Below are 22159 nucleotides of genomic sequence, written 5' to 3' on the forward strand. Positions count from 1 at the left end.
CCTGTTGGAGGAATAAAACCAAAGAGCCATTTAATGCTGATCAAGGATCCTGAGGCTTGTTTGACTCGTATTTTTACCCTCCTTTTACCACTCTATGCAGGTCCATTTTTCCCCTGTACATACCGCGCTTCATTATTTTTCGACTTGAATGAGAATGAATTGGAAAGTGAGTCACATCTCCAAATGAGTAAAAGTCTCTCGGCACATCTCCTCGTGCCTAATGGGGAGACCGCTGAGATGAATGGAGCCCCCGTCCGCAGATCAGGTGCTTTTATGGGGTGTCAGCTTACTACACAGACACGTAATTGTTGGATCATGTCTTTTGATGACCCAGTCCGGCTCAACAGAGAATCATTATCCACTATGTGTGATGCACATAGTGGACGTTCTGCTGTGTGAAGGGGGCTCCTCTAGGCGCTGGGTTTGTTCTTAAAAGAGGAAGTGAGATGAAGGAGATGTGTTTGTGAAAGGGAGAAAACAAGAGGAACCTCAACACCACAAGTGAAGAAAAAAACAAATGCAATCCATCCTGATGTTTATGTATGAACGCTTGGCTTTTTAAACTGTGTATGTGCATGTGGCGGGGGTTGTGTTTAATTAGCAGAATATGTAATTCCGAGATAAACAAACACTTGTCTGGACCTGTGGCTTTTTCATAATGGCGAAATGTAACATGCAACATTAGAGAGCAGCCAATTTGCGGATACTACAGCAAGCTGGTGCTCTCTTCACAAGAACCGAGCGATAGAGGGGAGAGAGGGGGGGGAGAGGAAGCCAGGGAAAGGGCCCGACTCTCTTTTCAATAGCTGAGTGACAGCTTGGCCAAGCTCTCTGTATACATTAATAAATTAGTATTTTAATTTTGTCTTTGTCTGCAGGAGATGGTCTAGTACTTCACTATGTACCAACAACTGGCTGTACGCTGGAATCTGCCGTTGAGGGTCCCCTCTGTTGACCTCTGCAGCACAATCCCCTGGCAGGCTGGGGAAACAGTTTAGTTTTGATCCTTTCGACTTATTTGAATCCTGACAAATATGCACACAACTGAAAGGTCATCACAGTCATACTTCATCCTCTGGAGCTATTCCGAAGACATCTGCACAACAAAGAGGCTTTTTCACAACCTGACATTAGACCTAGCTGCTACAATACCTCATTAAAAAGGGCCCCCAAAGGGATAGTAAGGGTATTAAATATGATATATATACACACATAGAGAACGAGGCCTCCGTATTAATTACCAAATATGCCCTGAAGTCGTTTGCAATTTCACACTGACACAAACAACCTCTCCTTGTTCAAACAAAGATATACATGTCTGAGGCAGCTGATCTGAAATTAACGTAAATATTGCATGAGATATCCATTCATCTGACAATCAGAGGCAGGTGATACAAATAAAAAGATTGTTTTTATTTGTGCATCACAAAAGCATCCGTCCAACACCTTCTCTAACTCTCCCCACTTCTCACACTTTGCCTCCAACTAATTCACCTCCGAACCCTCCACCTGGATCCCCCACCCCACCCATGGGCTGCTCCATAGCACCTCCTGCTGCTGATGGTAGAGACTTGCCCCCCACTCATTTCTGTGTGGGATGGAGCAGTGCTGAAAGGTAGGCAGGATAAGCATGGCGTCTCTGACTGGAGTTTTTAGCCAAGCTGTTGCAACTCCAAAACTGAGTCCGCTCGTACACACCTGAACTTTTGAAAGAACATCCATAACATTCATCTGTTTGCAACTTATATATATATCAATATTCAAATGACTTGTAAATAGACTATTCTGCACTATGTCTATGATATTTGATTTGATTTACTTGCACTATTTTCTGTTTTATTGTGTGGCACTGTTGAAGGAGCCTGTAACTTAAGATTGTCATTGTCATAATTACACTGTAGCTGTGTCTAACAAGTAATATGTAATGTAATGTGTACACATGACAATAAAGGTCTTGAATCTGAATCACAGTTATTTATGAAATCTTGTTTTGTTCTTTGCAAAGATTCCTGTCCACACCAGCACTGTTTCAAGTCATCGCAAAAACACAATTGACACCATGACAAGAAATCTGCCCTCATTTGAGAGCCCTCATAACGGATATAAGAATGCATTGCCACTACGTCTAAGTCTAACTGCAGTGAATAAGGAAAATACTTCAGAAGTCAGGATCAACCACACACGCTGATGTCTGTTACTGCACTGGAATGAGCTCATGTGATCTAATCTGGCCACACAGAGGCTTCTCTAACAGTCTGGGCTACATATATTTCACAACAGCATCCCATCCTACGCTGCTTCAAGTCAAAAATGAGATGACGCATTCTTTGATAGTGTGTGTGCAGCTTAATCACACATAACGCTGGAGCATACACAACTGCAAATGTTGCACAGCCAATTTTAATTTCCTGTTTGTGAACTTAGCCCAGTGCTGTGCTTTTTCCCTGCACACTGTGCTCTAGTGAGAGTTGCATAAGTTCACATCTTGTTTTTTATGATCAACCACAAAGGCGAATAACAGAGCCATCCTATAATCACAAGTCAATGAATGAGAGAGAGTCTGACGGTACCTGAAGGCTCTGCTGCTTGTCGTTGGCTTTGGGGGATTTGCGGCCAGTGATTTGTTGCAGTTGTTGTTGTTGTTGCTGTTGTTGTTGCTGTTGTTGTTGATGCTGCTGGAGGAGTATCTGCCGAGCCACTTGGAGAGCCTAATAAAGACAAATCCATAAAAAAAGATTCAGTCAAATAGAAATCCTAAAAGTAGATTTGCTAAAAGTCCCTTGAGGACACTTTGATTCCTATTAAGAGAGCAGATGTATCTCCTTACAACAATATGCCCTTGGCCTTCTGATGGATAACAAACAAACATTAAGACTTTTCAGTTAGAGCTGGTATAAACAAATCCTTGCACAAGCAAACCAGGAACAATGCTTAGATTAATTCACAGAGAGAGGGAAACAAATCCTCTGCTGAAGAAATATTTATCTGCATTTACAAGTAAACACAAAGACACTATCAGTGCGTTTGATCCTCCTTTAGCTCGGTCAAACTCCCCAAATAAAAGGCTTTACGGCCGCTTTGAATATCTGTTAAAGGACACGGCCTTCTCAGTGGAAAACAAAATACAGTGCAGTCACATGTTTATTGCTCCAGCTACTCCCTTTTCCCTTACGATAAATAATCAAACATGCCATCCAGAGCAAACAAAGCTGGAGAGAGCCGGGGGGAAAAAAACACAGTAGGTCTAGAAAACGGTCAGCGATACCAAGAAAAGCAAGCGTTGTGTTCCCACAGTGAGCTGGCCTGCCTCACACCTCCACCAGTAAACCATCTGGGTAAATAACCGGCCTCATTCTTTCCGTGTTCCTCAGACGATTGCTCCCACAATTAAACAAACAGCCGAGCTCATCCCGCAGACAGACAAGCTCCCCGAGTCTATTATATGAGAAGTTCAGAATTTGTAAATGGCAGAATGTTTAAGAAAGATAAGCACAAAGACAAAGTTACAGCGACGTGTGAACAAGTGAGTGAAACCTGTGTGAAAGTGAGATATCTTCAGGGAAAGGGCAAATGGAAAGCTCTGTGGACGGATGAAAAGATAAAGATGGGTCTGAGAGTCGGCCTTAGTGCGGGAAAAGTCTCACAATACTTTAAGACGGGGAAGCGAGAGACAGTTAGGGTTTGGAGCCAACAGCTGTACGACGGTCTGTGTGTGTGTTGACCCTCCCAAACACACGGCTGTCGGGTGACATCATACATATGACCACAGGCTACAAAGAGGCCACACTCCTGGCATTTCACCATGCTTAACTTTAAAGTGTTTAAACTATCCCTGTCTCTGTCTGTCTCGCTTGTTTTCTAAGCTGTTGTGTGAAGAGAAATCACGTATAAGCAACGCAGCTCATTCTTCATGCCTCCGCTTTGAATTTGAGCGTGGGGGGAAGCCCCTTATGTAAGTACACTCATAAAGAAAGGGCACAGATTGAAATTATGTGAGAAAGACAATAGTTGTACAGTCATATAGAACATGATGGTATTTTTGTTGGCACATAGTGAAACCTATAAATGATCACAACATCTCATATTTAAATATCAAAAAGATGTTAGGATTAACTTTATTTAATTTTTTGTATTTAGCATTTTATTTGGGAAGGCATTCAACGTCATTTCCACTCAAAATAAAACAAAGTGTAAATAAACGATACAAATAAACACAGAATGAGGCGATATTGGTTTATGAATACATTGCATTGTTGTTGACTAAAGAAAATACTAAAAAAGGAAAATCAATATTAGTATTAATAATATGATTTGGGAGATGTGTCATTTTTTTAAATGACAATCTAGCAAGAATGTTGTTTTTTTTTCATTGAAAGCCGACATCATAATGTGAGAACGAGAATCTCAATGACTCAGAGTGAAACGCTGATAAGTCATGAGAAAATTCAAGAGACCAAGAGAAGCCATAAGAAAATAATTCTCAACACCCAGGGCGTGGTATTACGGGCACAATGAAGAGTAAACATAGTGACTGTTTTATTTTCCTTGTAACTGATGACACATGCAGAAAAATGTGTGTGTGTGTGTGTGTGTGTGTTGGAACTAAGACAGTTGAGTCAACAGGATATGATAGGAAGTTCAGACAGTATTGGATGAAAAAAACGGTATACTGTACTGTGTATATTTAATCAATGATCGGTTACTATAAGTAAATAAGGTCATGGTGACATTGTTGACAAAGTGGGATGTTACAGAGTACAATCATATTTTATAAATGACTAGCTAAAACGTTTTTCTTGACAGGGTTGTAAAATAACTAGTCGCCCAATTTCATTAAACTTGGTGGAGGGGTGTTGCATGCAAGTCCCTTTTTCGAGCAGATCCGAATCAGGCTGGATCCACAAATTATAACTAATGAACACACTAAATTCAGAAGAATGACATTCCAACACAGAGAATGGGATTATTGGATCTGTCCTTTGTGAGTGCAATCCTTGTTCCTTGTTCCATAATGTTACTAACTAACTGAAGACAAATATTCACGCCTATGTTTACCGTCTTTGGATATTTTCTTTGGTAACAATGGGAAAGTTCATTGAACATGGCATAATTGTATGAAAGATAGCCTTCTACGGTTCATGTCAACAACTTCATTGAATTCATCTCAATTAAAGTTAGGGCAGGTATGATGTGATCAATCACATGCCGTGAGTCTGAGTCCCTCACCCTGTTCCAGTCCCGCCTCAAAACCCACCTCTTCAACTCTGTATCCATAAGCCCCCCCCCCTCTCAACCAACTTCCTCCTGACTGCTTTTCTGTTTTGTTTCTTTGTTTCTTTTTGGTTTTGTTTTGTTCGTCTACCCTCCCTCCCAAATGTAAAGCGTTATTGGGTTCAAGAAAAGCGCTACAGAAATATAATTTATTATTATGCTTGCATATGGCGTCTCAATAACTCTCCAAAGACACAAGATGAGTAAAGAATGTTGGTAGCAAGAAAGAAAAAACGGTGAGTGAGCTGAGAACCTGCTTGTGAGGTCAACGCTCCACATTTAGGAATGTTGCCGTCACGTTTGTATTTTTAAAAGGCCACTAGAGCTGGCATGCCTTTGAGAGGCCTAATGCTAGGCTAAAATAATCTATTGTCAACTGTCACAGCCGTGTTTACACAGCACCCACTCCTCTATTTCAGAGCACTCCCCCTCCTCCTCCTCCTCCTCCTGGAGAATGTGTCTTCTTTTGATCCCCCATTCAAAAGGTACTGGACTCTTGATGGATATGTAAGTGTTAGAGCTGCTCCAGACTGATATGATAAACACATCTGATGTGAGGGATAAGGAATATGAAGCACAGAGAAAGTGAGACACAATGTGGACTAGGTGCAATTCAAATCCAGATTAGGTGACAGATTAAGTTAAACTGATCAATAAAGAATGTTCTGTTTGGATATTGATAACTACAGTCAGCCTGGTAGCACCAATGGCATGCTAATAGTCATTTTGTGTGCTATGGCTACACACTTTTGTGTTGTCAATTCACGCTATGGCAATACAATAAAATGAGGGCAATGTGCTCTGAATGTCGCGTGATGTAATAAAAGACGTAATGTATGGGTGGGTCAAACAAAGTCTGTTCGTGTCCCATAAAAAACCCAACAGTCAACAGTTGTTGGAACAAGTAACGAACGCAACTTTAACAACAAACATCTTTATTTGTACTCAAACCATGACCTTTTCCTAACCCTAAACAAGAAGTTGTGTAGCCCTAATCTTAGCAGGTAGGGCCGTTTGAAATCCAGTTTTTTAACCATGTGTTAAAATCCTCCTCTATGATTCCATATGTGGCGGTTAACGCGGGCGAAATATTTTGTGAACGTAATTTACGTAATTATTTAAACCCAAAACTTTCCCTAAACCTCACCAAGTGTTTTGTTTGAATTATCAATCATAAACAAATTTATAAAACAGCAATAATGCATTCCTATGTGTTAAGTAAGGAGTGAGAACTGCGTTAAATGATACGCACAAAACTTAAAAAGCGTAAAAACTAGACAAAATGTCTTCTAATACAATCATGTTGATGCAGTAGATTGCCTCAATAACTGTACTATAGTTAATGTGGTCACGTGGACGTAATCATACTTTAACAAATGATATTGTATACTTTTTATTGCATTAAGAGTGAGTTATGGTATTAAACAGGATTTGTGATATTGTGTGTCTTGATACATCGTTGGAGGTGTTTAAGTATACAAGACAGCAGCCCTATTAAAATCCAAACTGAGGTTGTTTGGGAGGCAAGCTTGTCACTGCCTATATATACGCCTACATCCCCCATCAGTGTTTCCGTCTGTGTACACACACACACACACACACACACACACACACACACACACACACACACACACACACACACACACACACACACACACACACACACACACACACCATGTAGGGAGTGAACCCTCCAGGTGCTTTTGATTAGAAAACACCCTCCAGCGCATGACAAAGGTTTTTATCAGCAACAAAGCCGGCACAATTTGGAATCCTTGTCATTTCCAGGCCTCTTTTATATTCACCATTTCAAATGTGTTCAAAGTTCACACCCTCTTCCCCCCGTTAACGCAACTTCCTCAATAAACAACAGGCGTTTTTTTTATCTGCATCTACTTTCACACCATATTAGCGGATAGAGGCAGGAGCGTCTCTTACCTCCCTGGGGTACCCGCTGTGATAAGGGAACTGCTAAGTACTGGATGTCTTTATGTGCAGTCTGCACATGTGGATTATTTACAGGCTTTGGGGTTTCCTGCTGCTAAAGCCAGCTCTGGGTGTCTTACAAATCCCAGCTCAGAGCATTGCCACACAGTCAAGTCTGCTCTTTGCCGAATCCCTCGCTGCACTACGACATAAAACAGACATATTCCAGATACGTCTCTCTTTAATCTCATTTAATGCAACTTTAACTGACCCACAACAAATCCAACTGTGAGTAAAGGAGCGGGATCTGAGAGAATTTGCCTTAGCACTCGTGTCACATTCTCTAAATGACAGACGTATAAGAAAGGGGGTGTGAGCCGAGGTCACGAGAAGATATAGAGATGCTGTTAAATGCGTAGTGGGGAATCATTCAGGGTTTCTGGAGTGAGACGGTGAGGAATGGGCCACCATTGTTTGTTCAGTCCCATCAACAGAGAGACCTCTTTACTTCTTTAAACGTCCTGCTCCTCTCGCCACAGCTGGGGAAGACCTTGAACGTGAAATGGTTTCAAGCAGATTGCTCCTAATTGCTGGAAGATGTGCGAGCAGGTGTAACCGGATCCCTGCGGCCACTCAGAGGAAGGGAGACGAAACGAGATGTGCATCTGCTCGTGTGTCTCTGCACTCGTCTGTGTGTGTGCTTCGGTGTATTTACTCAGCGGCCACGTTTCGCCCGGCTTTATTAGTCAGGAGAGTGTGGCTCAGAGACAGCCAGCAACAACACGACTAATAGGTTAGCTCTTAATGTAGTCCGGCTCTGAAGACTCCGGGCCCTCTGTGGGGTTGGAGCACCGGCGGCCTAAATGTCAAGGTTACTGCCGTGACTTTCTGACTGATGGCACGTCTCAACTCACCTGACATTTATCACTTCTGCTGTTTTCTTTTCAAACACAGGACCCTCTTCTGCTGAGTGGGAATGGAGCCAAGAAGCCAGCAAGGTGGTTGAGTTGTCTACTTTGCTTTGGAAGGTTGCTAACTGAGTGATGTTACTCAAAAGTATGTCAGAGTTGTGTGATGATGTCTTTGTGTAGGCTGACTGGTAGATAGCATCGCAAGGACTGGAATAATGCAGAAAACAAGGTCTGGAGCAAACGCATGTTTATGATACTTAACGAGTTTAGTTCAGCAGGATAACTCCACATATTAACACCCTTAATATTGTTAAGCGTAAATGCAATTGACAGAAGTAAAAATTCAACGTTATGCTAAACATGATTTTCACACGTTTCCACCACAAAGCTAAAAGGCAGCTAATGTACATCGTGATGACGTTGAAAAGTCTCATCTAGCCATCTCAATATGATTGTATTTTACCTATAGCCCTTATTTCGGGAATATAACCAACAAGCCATTTTAAAAAACATTGACTTTGAGACAAGGGAGCCAGTAAGTGCTAACAAGCTAACTCTGTGGGCAGCCATGATAAGAGCTGGTTGAAGGCAAAGAAAAGCTCCACTGCTTCTCTCTTATCTCTTTTAGCATGAGGAACAACAACAATGGAGCAATCTTTATGGCGGCGACATTTAAAGCAACACTTCATTTGGTGACCATTAATATCTGCTGTACCATTTAATCATGCGTGATACATTAAAAACATCCCTCTTAGAAAGTGTGATGTTGTGTCCTCCAGAATTATTCTCCGTTACATCTTTCATTTGGACATCAAAGTGTTTGGGAAAAGGACAAAGGACAATTTTCTTTTCACTTCTTGAACTCGGTTCAGGATCTTCTCTCCCAGTCCCTCCTTCTACGTTGCTAACATGCTAAGCTAATGACAATTCCTTCGAGAGGCTGCCCAAGGAAACATCCAATCATTATATAAATTATAAGGGCTATTGTAGCCAGTGGCAATCAATCCAGAGAAATATGGTTCTTTATTCAGCATATGACAGATGGAAGATGTGGTGTTAGGGAGGTGTTGACTATGCAAACACATAATAATTGAAGTCACTCGTGGTTTTAATTGAAATGCATATAATTTTTTGTAATTTTCGGCTTGGGGTGATTTTTAAACATGCAAGCGGATAAGCAGTGAGGATCATGTCTATTTATATTAATTGCATTTTTTTGTCTCTTTTTCCTGAGTAATACAGACGTTTATCTGCAATGCAAAGCAGGGAAAGTCTGGATCCCCTGTAAGTATATAATTAATGCCATTTCCAAAAAGCCACTCCACATGGAAAACAGGCCCTGATGCTCAAACCTTGTGCATTACAGGGTCCTCGCAACAACACTCTCCAGTCTGTGTTTAGATTTCCAAACTAATTCATGTAGAATACATAAATAAATCAACGTTTTATACCCACTTCAAACCATTAGATTCCCTTCCTTCGCTGCACTTTTCAACTAATCTATTAATATGTATGAAAACACTAAACATTTGGAATATCCACGTTTAAACAATAAGGCAGTGTGTGTGCACTCACATAAGACACAATCTGACTTCAATAAAAAGCACATTTTGTTTGTCCAACATCCCCCCCTCTCTCCCGTGTACCCCACCCCCCCTTTGCTCTCTTCCCATAACAGGTAATGCAGCGCCCTGACTAATGTTTTTTAGCGCAAAGAAAATGACTGTAAGAAAAACAAGACGAAAGCAAAGTTATTAACTGCGAGTGGAGATAGAAGAGAGGGGGCTGTGAAGCAGGACTGATGATGGAGGGTGGTTGGGGGGTGGGGGCGGGCAGACAGATGGGGGAAGAGAATAAGTGTGTGAGAGCAGAGAAAAAAAGGGGTAAAAGGGAGATGGAAAAAGACGAGACTAGCGAAGGGGAGGAGGAGGTGCAGGAGGTGCAGAGGGGAGGGTTAAACAGTGCCCCGACCGGGAGGTATCGGGCGCTCGGAGCCTGGTACAGAGGGGTCACCCCCCCGCCGCCCCCCGCCAACCACCCAACCCGAGGTCAGCTCAGCTATGCCGGCCTGACAGCTTCCGTTTCTGTGTGTGCTCGCCGTTTGTTTGGATTCCCCCAGCCTTGCTTAGCCAGCAGCTTAACAACAGATGGCTGAAGAAGGCCTCCATTTGAAAGAAGGCGGCCGGGATCAGGAAAATCACACCAAGGGAGAGTATACACAAGCTGTGCAGACAAACACAACAAAGACACAACACGAGCACACGCCACATGCAAATGGACATGGATTGTCAGAGTTTGCATTATGCTGCAAAAACGAGAGCACGACAAATAGGCTCTGTGGTCATTGCCCTCCTGACCACACCACACACCACACACACACACACACACACAACACACACACACACACACACACACACAGCACACACACACACACACACACGACACACCACACACACACACACACACAACACACACACACACACAACACACACACACACACACACACACACACACACACACACACACACACACACACACACACACACACACACACACACACACACCTCCTGTCTCTTTCTCTCCTCTCAAGCATCAATTAATGTAGAGACGAGATGTTTGTGAGTCGGCGAGTTACTCTGACATTAATATAATCACAAGTCATAAAGTCATCTCTGTGCAGATTAAAGCATCCAAGGAGGAGGAGGAGGAGGAGGAGGAGGACAGAGGCTCTAAACCAGGGCTGCCCAATACGTCGATCGGAGGTAGATCGCATGGCATTGGGAAAAAAAGTTAGCCTATCATCCATCCTTACTGTAGGTGCCATAATGCTACTTAGCCCAAGTTCATTATTTGTATTATTATTATTTGTTTACGTCACTTTTATTTGTTTGTTTAGCACTTCCGGTAATTGTCACATGGGTGTGGTTTGTCTATTTAAGTCACCTGTTTCATGTCGAGTGGGAGGACAGAGGGTGAGCTTGTGCTGTCATTTTTTCTGTTGACAGTTTTGTCCATAGTTACTATGTTTTGATTTTGTTTATTAAATATCCTTAAAACTATCTTGCTTCAATATGGACTTTCTCTTTGAAAACGTGTCACAGTTTTTAGCCAAGTTTAGCCTCTCGGCGACTCAAACTTAACTGGGGATTGAGCCGCCACACTTACTTTGGCATTTACCACTTGATTGACGTCCAGGTAAGCTGAGATCTCATCTTTCCTAACATGCAGTTCACCACGCATGGGCTGCCAATCACAGACGAGCTGATGAGCTAGTTAGCCAATTTATACAATTAAAGAAAGGGTTTGAAATGCACTGAGTTGTATTGTGCCATACGGGGTCAGGCAGTTATGAGGGCCTCACCTCCTCATCTGAAGCGCTTATGCGGCGCAATTAGTGTAAGCGCTCATTATCGTCTAATCAAGTCCTTCTCTTTGGTTCCTCATCGTCCGTCCTCCCTGGTGTTCTGTCCCCTCTCTCCCTGTTCATGTTCACGTCTTCCAGGTGTTTCTGTAAATATGCTTCCACAAACCTCCATCTGTGGAGGTGAATGCTAACTGTTTAGAGGAGCGATGCAAACGGAGGATACATGATGAGAATGATCTCCACGGTGAAGTCCTTACTCAGAGGAACTTTCTGATGTCTGGGTTCAGACTGTGTGTGAATATGAAGCGTCTGAAGGAAACAGAGTTAGGGAAGTGGTTGGTGAGTGTGTGTGTGTGTGTGTGTGTGTGTGTGTGTGTGTGTGTGTGTGTGTGTGTGTGTGTGTGAGTGTGTGTGTAGTGAGAGTTCTTCCGAAAGGAGAGGATTCTCTATAAATCACGGCCAGTCCAATTGGCTATGGATTGAGTTGCAGCGGGGAGAGACAGCTCCCTGGGAATAGCAGTGTCTCTGTTGAAGTCATTCCAAGATGGGTAATATGATCCTATGCCGCCAGGAATAAAGAAAGGGAAGAGAAAAGGAGGAAAAAAAACGTGATTGCTCCGGCCATAAAGAGGAGTAATCTCCAGCAGGGTCAGACACATCACCCGTCACGCCGGACTGTAATGTATTATAGTCTCACAGGCAGATGATGTGACACATGGTGGGCCACACTTTTCTGATGGTTCAAGAACTCATTTTTCTCCTTATTCAAGGAATTTTTCAAATCTCATATTGACGTAGTTGGAAGATGTGGAAGGTCTATGGGAAAACAAAGGAAGGCCATTTCTGGTGCCAAGGAAAGGAAGTCCAATTACTAGGAACTGATGGCAACCCTACCAACACAATTAACACCAATTTAATGAGAATTTCCTGTAGCTTAAAGGCATTTACTGATCTTCAGATCGACCACTACAGATCGTAGGCCATCAGAATTACTCGTAGTCATCTGGGATTTAACATTGGATTGTCCAACAACATTCTCAGTTCACAAGAGTGTTTATGGACTAACACGTAATGAAAAACAGTACTTTACTGTAAGTGTAAGCACTTTTCCGTACCACCTCGAGCTTAATTAACATGCGGAGTGCAGTGTGGTGACAGAATTGGCCGCCCTCAATCTGCCTGAGCCACCTTCAGCTTTAGGCGCTGAGACCTGCAAGACTGCAGGCTTCAATAAATGTCGCGGGAGAAGATGATCACAACTCAAATTAAGTTAAGCACTAAGCTCGAAGGGCTTACATAAACATGTGATGGAAATATTAAACAAACTGCGGGAATAGTAGGGGGAGATGGTTAAAGAAAAATCCTGATGCAACTTGAAAACCATTTGAATTAGTGCAATTGGGTGAATAATTTGCCCAGATGTTGAATTGTCATTGATGACTGAACATTGCACATGTACAATAAATCACCGTCCCCCATGTTTTTCAGAGAAAGGCACTTAGTAGCGGTTGGTGTGAATAAGAGGTAAAAGTAAAATGCAGGTGGCAGAAGTAGCCCAAACAACAAGCACTGCAGGAACCAAGGGCATGTGGGCTATAGAGCTGCTGGGGGGTGGGCGGGGGGGGGAGTGACAGACTGCTGTTCAACTCCATTAGCTGCTATGTGAGAGGGGTGCATCTAGCAGCACACGACCTGTGAAGAATCTTAGATCTCACTCTATCTTGGAATGGGGATTGGCGCATTAATTCTAGGAAACTGTAATCTCTCAAGCAAATCAAATTACTCTCATTAAGCGCAAGAAGAAAACTGCCTCTGTAATAAGTATGTATAAAAAGTATTTATTACCAATAATCACCTCTTTAATATGACTTCGCTTACAACGGCTTTTTTATTTTTGCTGATTAAGTTTAAAAACGGGGAAACAAGGAAGGGCACACGCTCATATGCGTGGCTTTTCGCGCCCACACACACACAAGCAAACACACACACACACTAATACACAGCTCATGGAGTTTATGAGAGCGGTTGATACAGTGATTAAAGGGGAGGGTAGAGGGACACAGTACTTGAGGGCCATGGAGAGGACGTGCCTCACCTAGTCATAAAAACACACCTCTGTCTTTAAGCCGGCACCGGAATCGCTCTCGGTGGGTTCACTCGGAGGTGAATCGCTCAAGAATTTACATGCAAAGTAGCACATGTCATCACCCAGACTCGCACACGTAGCGCTGCGTTGTAACTTGGCATACGCTCACTGACCGCCGCATATTTGCTGCGGTTTGTGAGGTTGACCCTGAGCAACAATGCTATTTCTGAGATACACACATCTGCTGTAGCCTCTCATTTGCATAATGTATGTACATGCAAGTCTTACTACTCCACCAACAGTATGTTGAATGGCCCGATAATGCTCATTTTCAGGTTCATATTTATATGTTGTGTCTCTCCTGTGACATGTCTCCATGCTTGAATGTTCAAAAAGCTCTTTATTTATCTCACACTGCCTGTGCTGCAGCACCTCTTTTCACCCTCTGTCTGAAACCAGAGCCCAGTCTGTTCTGATTGGTTAGCTGGTCGGCTCTGTTGTGATTGGTCAACCGCTTGGAGATGTCCCGCCCCTTAGCCTATCACGTACAATGTGATGTCACTATGTCACAGAAGTAAACAAAGGAGTCCAATGGAGGCGATTTGTTTTGTGTGGGAGACCAACTCGCTCTGGAGGGAACTTTGAGATTTTAGCATTTGCAGACCATTTACATGCACTTAAACCTATAGAACCAGGGTATATGCACGAATCCTGAAGTCAAATGTAATACCTTTTAAGTCCTTTTTTAAGACCCTTTCAGTTTAAGAACTCATCGCCACTTTGAGTTTTAACCGGTTACACACTTTACCTCACATTGACTATATACAGTATGGATTGTCCTTCCTCCTTATCTTCCAACCATTTGGACGCAAACTTGCATTTCCCCATAACGATGTTGTTTTCAACCGGCGTAAACGGGCCTTTGCACGCTATCAAGCAGTGAGCGTGCGATGTCCTGTTCAGATGACGTCAAACCCAACGGGGTGCCATAAATAAACTACACAGAATCACACTACACACCTACGCAATGATTACCTTCAGGCAGACTGTAGAATACAACCTCTTTGGACAATTTAAATACTTATTGAAAACAAGCTACAAAATGTAACACCTTGGAAAATGCCGTTTAATATTTTTTAATAGCCTTAATTTTCGCTAAATTGATTTATCAACTTTTAATACTTTCTAAGACCCCGCGGACACCCCGAGAACACACTACTGGAGCAAAAAAAAAAATAGAAAGTGTTACAGGGCTCCTTCGATGTTATGCATGTGTTTTAAACAGCCTATAAAGCTTAATAACAGTGCACGGCATAATGACTTGAAGAGTTAGGGATAGGGTTAGTATATGCCAGGATATGACATCATTCCACAGAGCTGCCAACTATAATTGCCTTGCTAGTAAATGGAAGAGACATCCTCCAACCTACTATTTGATTCTTTATTCACATAACCAATTAATTACTTCTGAAAAAAAGGGACAAAAACACATCAAAATGGGTGAGGGAAAAAAAAGATTGCCTCTACAAAATCAATTAGGACTGAGGGTCAGTGGGTCATTCATTTACTGGTTCAGCATAATTACCTGTTTTTCTTCCTCTCATTTACTGCTTTATTCATCTGGGACACTGGTGTCCCCGCAAACCAAAAGAAGGCACTTTTTTCTTTGTGATTATTCAAATTAAACATGGATTCCTGTGAGAAAACGTTGAAGGACTAGAATGCGCCGGAGCTAATGTGCTCCAAAAACAAACTCCCCTGAAGCTAAATGAGGGAATTCTATTAGATGTCAGCCTAAATTCTCTTCGTGTTTTTTTACAGGTAATAAATAAATAAATACAGAATCAAATTAGAAATCCCAAATTGATCTGATGAATATGAAAATATGCCTTCATCTGATACTGAGCTTGACAAGAAGACAGGTTTCAGCAGTGATGTTGCCCTGTGGCTACAAATGTCTTCTTCTTTCCCTTTCTTTCAAAGAGGCCGTATCCACTCCTGCCTGTCGGAGAGTGGCTAAAAACACACAAAGACATTTAGAAACTGCCTTGCATTTAGATAAAGTCAAAAGGTGCTTCTCTTTTAACAGATATTCATGACTCCTCACATTAACACTTCGTAAGAACAATTATTGTGATTGCAGGACTCTTGTGAGGCTTTTTCCTTACTCTCCGAAACATCTGGTTGAAATATGTAGGGCAAGTGCTTGCTTCCTGGCTCGCGCTCAGGTGGTTAAAATAGACAGAAGACGTATTAATAGAGTGGTGGGTAACTTTCCATTTTTCCTCCCCTCTAGGTTACAATCCTTTTCTTTTCCCCTTTCGGTGGCGAGTCAGCGAAAAGGCATGAGCTGTGGCTCCCCACATGCCACCTGCCGGGAAGTGATCCTTCTCTGGGGTGTGTCAGGACACGCAGCTGAGCGTTTAGCCCACGCTCCTGTAGGCAGAGATACACGCGGGCACTTCTTCATTCATGACTTCAAATAAAGCAAGAAAAGTCTTGGAATCACCGGCAGACCTGACCCAAAGCGAGTCTAGGGAAAACAGTTCCACTAATGGCAGAATGAGTGGGCTTTTCCTACTAAACAATTCATAGATTGCTTGTGTCTGACCCTGCAGCTGGAGATGTCACAATACCAGACATTTGGAAGTTGATTGCAACATCGGTGAAATCCCATGATTCTTGACACTAATTCGTGACCAAGATTACAAACTAGAAGGGGAAGAACACATACTTTGTTTAAAACCAAAGGGGACATTCACTTTAACATATTTTGTTATTTTACGTAACATCACACAGATAGGCCTGAAGTATACACACTCGCCAGCTAACAGTCCACTCATGGTTCTCGGTCCAATCGGGGCTTGAACCAGCAAACCCTCCAGTTCAAAAGAAAATACCCCACGTACTAGAAAAGAAAACAATAAATCCCTTGTACTTTAGCAACACTCCTTTTACCTGCCCCCATTAATTACATTTATTTATGATGGAGCATGAACGCACCATAGTGTAATTTTAAGAAGACAAGTAGACAAATCTCATTACAAACAAGCGTTCTCCTACTTCACTTCACTTCACCCCAAAGGGGCGTGAGGTTCTGATGGCGTTATTATGCTCTGTCCCGCCCCCTTAGCCTATCACGTATCACTTAGCCCTGCCTGAAACGCCTACATTGGATTCCTTTGATTAATTCCTTGATATCAATATGTAACACTTGCTCTTCAATTGGCTAACGCTCCATCACATGATGACACATGATAGACTAATGGGTGGGACAAGTGACAAATCACAACAGAGCCAGCAAGGTAACCAATCAGAGCAGACTGGGCTCTGGTTTCAGACAGAGGGTGAAAAGAGGTGCTGCAGCACAGGCAGTATGAGAACAATAAAGAGCTTTTTGAACATTAAAGCATGGAGACATGTCACAGTAGAGACACTAAATACTAATATGAACCTGAATATGTAATAAAGGATAAATGAACCATTTCCAAAACATTTTCTTCAAATGATCTTGTTTTGTTGCATTTCCTTGTGTTCTTGTGTAGAGAGCCAGACAGACGAGGAGTCGAGAGGAGAGCAGAGCAGAGGCGACTGTGATAATTGACCAAGATGCTGCTACCACTGAGTCCTCGTCCTCTCACCTCCAAATCCCAGCAGGCCCTGTTTTCAATTTAACACAGGACTTGACCAGATTTCGCTCATTGCAGGGCAAAGGCACATCTTTGACACTTTTACATTAGAAGCACAGCTTTCTGCCGATTAAAAACCTTCCCTCTGCCTCTCTCTTTCTACCGCTGTATGGCAGGAGGTAATGTGAGAGGGGTGTCCATTTCCTGTCCCTCCTTTCCCCCCCAAATCAACCACAAATAACTCGCAGCCTCCTGCACCCTATCTTGATTTCACTCCAGGAGATAAGGACACCATTTATTGTCTTCATCGAGCTTGAGTGCTAAGACAGAGAGCACGGAATTACTCTCAGATTGAGATAAATACACCACAAATCGCTAATTCAATCCGTCTTCGATGCCGGTGATGTTTTGAAGAGAGGGAGGGGGATATCAAAAGATCGCACTGTGAAACCGGAGTCTGGTGGCGTGATACCGGCAGGAGACCTCATCAAACTGAGAAGAAAAGCTAACTGTAACCTGAGTCAGAATTCCCTTTGGAGAGGCAGAGAGCTGGCACGATATGGCTGAGTATTAAATATGGCTTTTATTGGCATCCTTCATAGCTGTGATGGAAATGGACTTATAAGAGAACAGACTGAATATGTATCACCATTTGGGCTCTTTGACGTTCATGACAAAAGAGAGCTGGACATAAATGAGTAATTGTGTTTACATACACCACATATTATGGTGTATTCTGAAAAATACAATCTTCCGAAAATGCTGTTTACAAATCTAAGAAAATCTATATTCCCTTTCGTTCACTCGAGCATACGAAGCCTCCATCTTCGATTCCCTCAAACATATTCTGACTGAGTTGAATGAAACAAAGTATTTGATAAAGTTTACACACAAGTATGTTTTGGATCTACCCAGAAATGGGCTTTTCTTTTCGGCATGCATCTTTATTTGGTTTCTTAACAATGCACTAGTTGTCGACAAACAGTCATATGATTGTGCGGACTAATATGAGTTTATCCGCTTACAGATATTTTAAACATGTGAGAGTTGGAGCAGTGATGACATTGGGATAATGCTGTGTGTATTCTTGACCCATATCAAAGTCAGAATAATGTCATATTCCAGAATAATAGTGGAATATTAGTGTAACTGAAAGGTATTCGGTGGCTGTAGTGCTGGTGAGGGGCTGAGGGGGGCACAGTATTTACTGATGTGGTTATCTTGTCCTGTGACAGGCAGGACCACTCAATCAGCGCTCAGGCAAGCATTACACACACACTCCTGGGGAGGAGGCGTCAGCCAGATCTGATCAACCAATGCAGTTCCCCCGTGCCACAGATATCTGAGATGAAGATGATTATATGTGGAAGGGATGGAGACAGCATAGAGGGGAAGCGACAGAAAGAAAAGAGTGAAACCTGGAGGGGGAACCTCCTCTAAAGGCAAGGAGATAAGTGTATTTTAATAAGAACCATGTGCGTCACTCCCTTTACCAGATCAAAGAGCCGAGCATTTATATTCTGGAGACGGTCTAACATTAATACAAAAAACAAAAAAATCGTCCGTCCAGTAGAGTTACAAACCAATTAAAAACACAATCCTGGCACAGTCCAGCTGACATTTATAATAATTCCTCTTTAGAAAGTATTGACGTGTATATGTTATTAAAAGGTTACGAGAAATTTGCATTTAGCAATGAGGAAAAATAAATATAGTGTTGAGTGTGCAGATAAGAGCTCAGTAATTAGGAGTAGGTATTGCGTGGTGGAAAACATTTGAAGAATAAACCTGGACTAGTTTGCTTCTTTCCCCGTTGCCCTAAAGATATTTTACATTATTCAATCCAAAATACCATCTTTCTGATTCTAACTTTTCTTTTTGCATGTTAATGTTTAATAAGAGCCCTTGGCTATCTATGGGCACAATTATTAGATATCCGCAGAGAGAAATTGAAAAATTAATCATACTCTCAATTTGTGTACTTCTCTGATCCATTGGAAATGGCTTTAAGAGATGTGCCCCCCCCGCCCCCCCCCCCTGTCACATGCTGACTCTAAACACAATCAATCCGCTGCCAGAGAGGAGTTGCTTGTGCAACAAAGACAATTGCATCAATACGGTAATTAACTGATTATTTATATGGTGGCACTGATGCACAACAACACTGATGAGCCTGTAACAAGTGGAGAGAATTACAGGGGTGCTTTACTTTGGCATAACACAATAGGTGTTTATTAAGTGACAAGAATGAGGAAAACAGGATTATATTGCTCCTACATTAGCTACTCTGCACTGGCTCCTATTAGCAGCCACACTAGAATCAACTATGTTCAAAAAAGTCTTTATCTTTCTCATAGTGCTGCAGCACCTCTTTTCACCCTCTGTCTGAAACCAGAGCGCAGTCTGTTCTGATTGGTTAGCTTGCCACCGCTGTTGTGATTGGTCAACTGAGATGTCCCGCACCTTAGCACGTACAATGTGTTGGACCGCCAGCCAATAGAAGCATCAGTTTTTATGTCACTCTGTTGCAGAAGTAAACAAAGGAGTCCAATGGAGAAGTTTCAGGCGTTTCAAAGAGAGGGAAAAACCCCATCTGGAGGTACCTTAGTGATTTTAGCCTTTGCAGACCATTTACATGCATTAAAACCTATAAGCTTTCCTTTTTGATAAATCTTATAGCTAGGGCTGGCTCAGACTTGTCATGAACATCGTCCTGGATCCTACTTTATATTGTATTTTATTTTTTATTAACATCATTTCATTTGTATTTTAGATTTACATTGCCATTTGTATTTTCTATGTTGTAATTTTCTTGGTTTTTGAACACTGTCAATTATGTTAGTTGATCTATACAAACTGTAAAAACCACTTGAGACAAATGTGTTTTGTGATATTAAGCTTTATCATTTGATTTGAACCATCCACAGTGTTATACAAAGTAGCACAGTGTATTATGTGTGAGAGTTAAAAGGTACAGGCAGAAGGGACATATCTCTCTATTGGCCCTGAGCATTACTGTTAGATGACACATTCTTACAGTACACACTCTCTGAAAAGTGCCGTAATAGGATGCATAATCAGAGGAAATAGTTCCAAACAAAACAATGACTTGGACCAGGTGCAGTTTTTCTATCCATACAACTCAATTACCCGTGCGTGGGCCCTGTAGGTTTTCTATAATCCTTGTTTTGGCCCCTCACCATCACTGTACGCAATCTATGCTAATACAATGTAGCGGCTATAACATATGCTAATGTGCAGACAAAACAGCATTAAGTTGACAGAGGGATGTATTCCACACTATCAAGATTCCAAGTGGCAATTTTAGCTTTTGAAAGGCATGTATACAATAAGATATTATGCAGATTACCAAAATGTCAGCACTGCTTAAATACTTACATTTCTATGCATCATCATTCTCTTGCACACATACATATTATGGCTAAACATATTTACAGTACAAGTGGAATAAAGTGGGATTGTATGGCAATCATTTTGATCTACAAAACCAAAACCCACCTGTTCAACACTGCATTCAACCACTGACCACCCCCCTCCACCCCTATTTTCTGTTTTGTTTATCTCTTTTTGTATTTTTTTTTTTTTTTGTTGTCTTTTCTTAATTCTCTGTCAAAGCGTCTTTGAGTTTCATGAAAAGCGCTATAAAAGTCCCATGTATTATTATTATTTTATTATTACAAAAGCATTGCCATTGACTAAAAGTAAATAGTTGATTAGTATATTTTACTAACAGCACAAAGGTAAATGTATGCAGTAACTTATATAGGTTACATTTTTACAAACTTGAGGATGTATCCATGCAAAAAGCAACAACTATGTACATTTCTTTAACAGAAGAAGGTATAATTGAGTTAAAAATATGCAAACTAAGAAAATGTATAACAATGCCTAACATTGTTCAGGCTTGTAGGATTACAAAATTAACATAATTCAGTATAATTGTAGTACTACTTTAGACTTGTATATGTGTTGTCTCAAAGCACCAGCATGTCTTAATGTCTCAATATCGCAATCAAATAAGGTTTTTTTTCTTACAATGTATCTTCTTTAACTGTGTGTATGTACGCACCAGTATACACCAGGGCACATTCCTCGTATGAGTAAACTGATTTCTGAGGTCATCTGGAGCACTGAATGTATGTACTTGTTGTAGGCTCTGTGCAGACCCAACACTTCAGTGTACAGCATGCACTGATTACTGACTGATCACTGAGGAGTGATTAGGATAGTTATTTAAGCTAGTATCCTAGCAACAAAAAAGGTAGTGGAGCTGCAAATAATGATTATTTTATTATTGATTAATCTGACCTTTATTTTATGGATTAAATTATTAATGTACGGTCCATAAAATGTAAAAAATAAAATATCAAAATGAAGTCCATTAATGTGTTTCACTCCAAAGAGTATTTGGTTTAATACGATAAACAATAGCAGAATTTTCTGATATTTCTGCTCCAATAAAAAATAAAATGCAAAGCTGCTACGATTAAGCGACAAGCGATTAGTCGACTAATGGTTGCAGCTTTAGATCAATCTGCTCTAAAAGGCAGTCTGTTTTTTTTTTTAAATCTTTGGGCAGTAGCCACAATTTAAAGTCAGAATCAGAATAACACTGTGACCGTGTCTCGGGACAGGTCACCTGAACTGCTTGATAAATCGTTTCCAGTATCCCAGTTTTATTAGCATTTCAATATTAAATGTAGCATCGAGCGTCTGAGAGACATTACTTGTACTGTGTGTGTCTGAGAACCAGGCCAGTGATGGATCTTGTGTGCTCTCCATCTGCCTCCCAGTACACTCATGTAGGACTTACTCAATTTCCTCTACCATGCTTCAAACCCCGACACACACACACACACACACACACACACACACACACACACACACACACACACACACACACACACACACACACACACACACACACACACACACACACACACACACTACC

At 41.6% G+C, this 22159-nt stretch overlaps 2 protein-coding genes across 2 annotated transcripts in view; one reads left to right on the forward strand and one right to left on the reverse strand.

Moving 5' to 3' along the window:
- The window catches only part of LOC104963768 (cadherin-4-like), a 43593-nt gene extending 26431 nt beyond the window's left edge, over positions 1 to 17162 (forward strand). Inside the window, exons 5-7 of the mRNA XM_010792410.1 lie at positions 7804 to 7808; positions 10036 to 10156; positions 17104 to 17162. Coding sequence (XP_010790712.1) covers positions 7804 to 7808; positions 10036 to 10156; positions 17104 to 17162 — 185 coding nt within the window. The remainder of the gene's footprint in view (positions 1 to 7803; positions 7809 to 10035; positions 10157 to 17103) is intronic.
- The window catches only part of LOC104963762 (forkhead box protein P1-like), a 924791-nt gene that overhangs the window by 882234 nt on the left and 20398 nt on the right, over positions 1 to 22159 (reverse strand). Inside the window, exon 2 of the mRNA XM_010792404.1 lies at positions 2571 to 2708. The gene's annotated coding sequence lies outside the window, so the exon portion shown is untranslated. The remainder of the gene's footprint in view (positions 1 to 2570; positions 2709 to 22159) is intronic.

This window comes from Notothenia coriiceps, unplaced genomic scaffold (assembly GCF_000735185.1).
Source record: "Notothenia coriiceps isolate Sejong01 unplaced genomic scaffold, NC01 NC01_scaffold00036400, whole genome shotgun sequence".
NCBI lineage: Eukaryota > Metazoa > Chordata > Actinopteri > Perciformes > Nototheniidae > Notothenia > Notothenia coriiceps.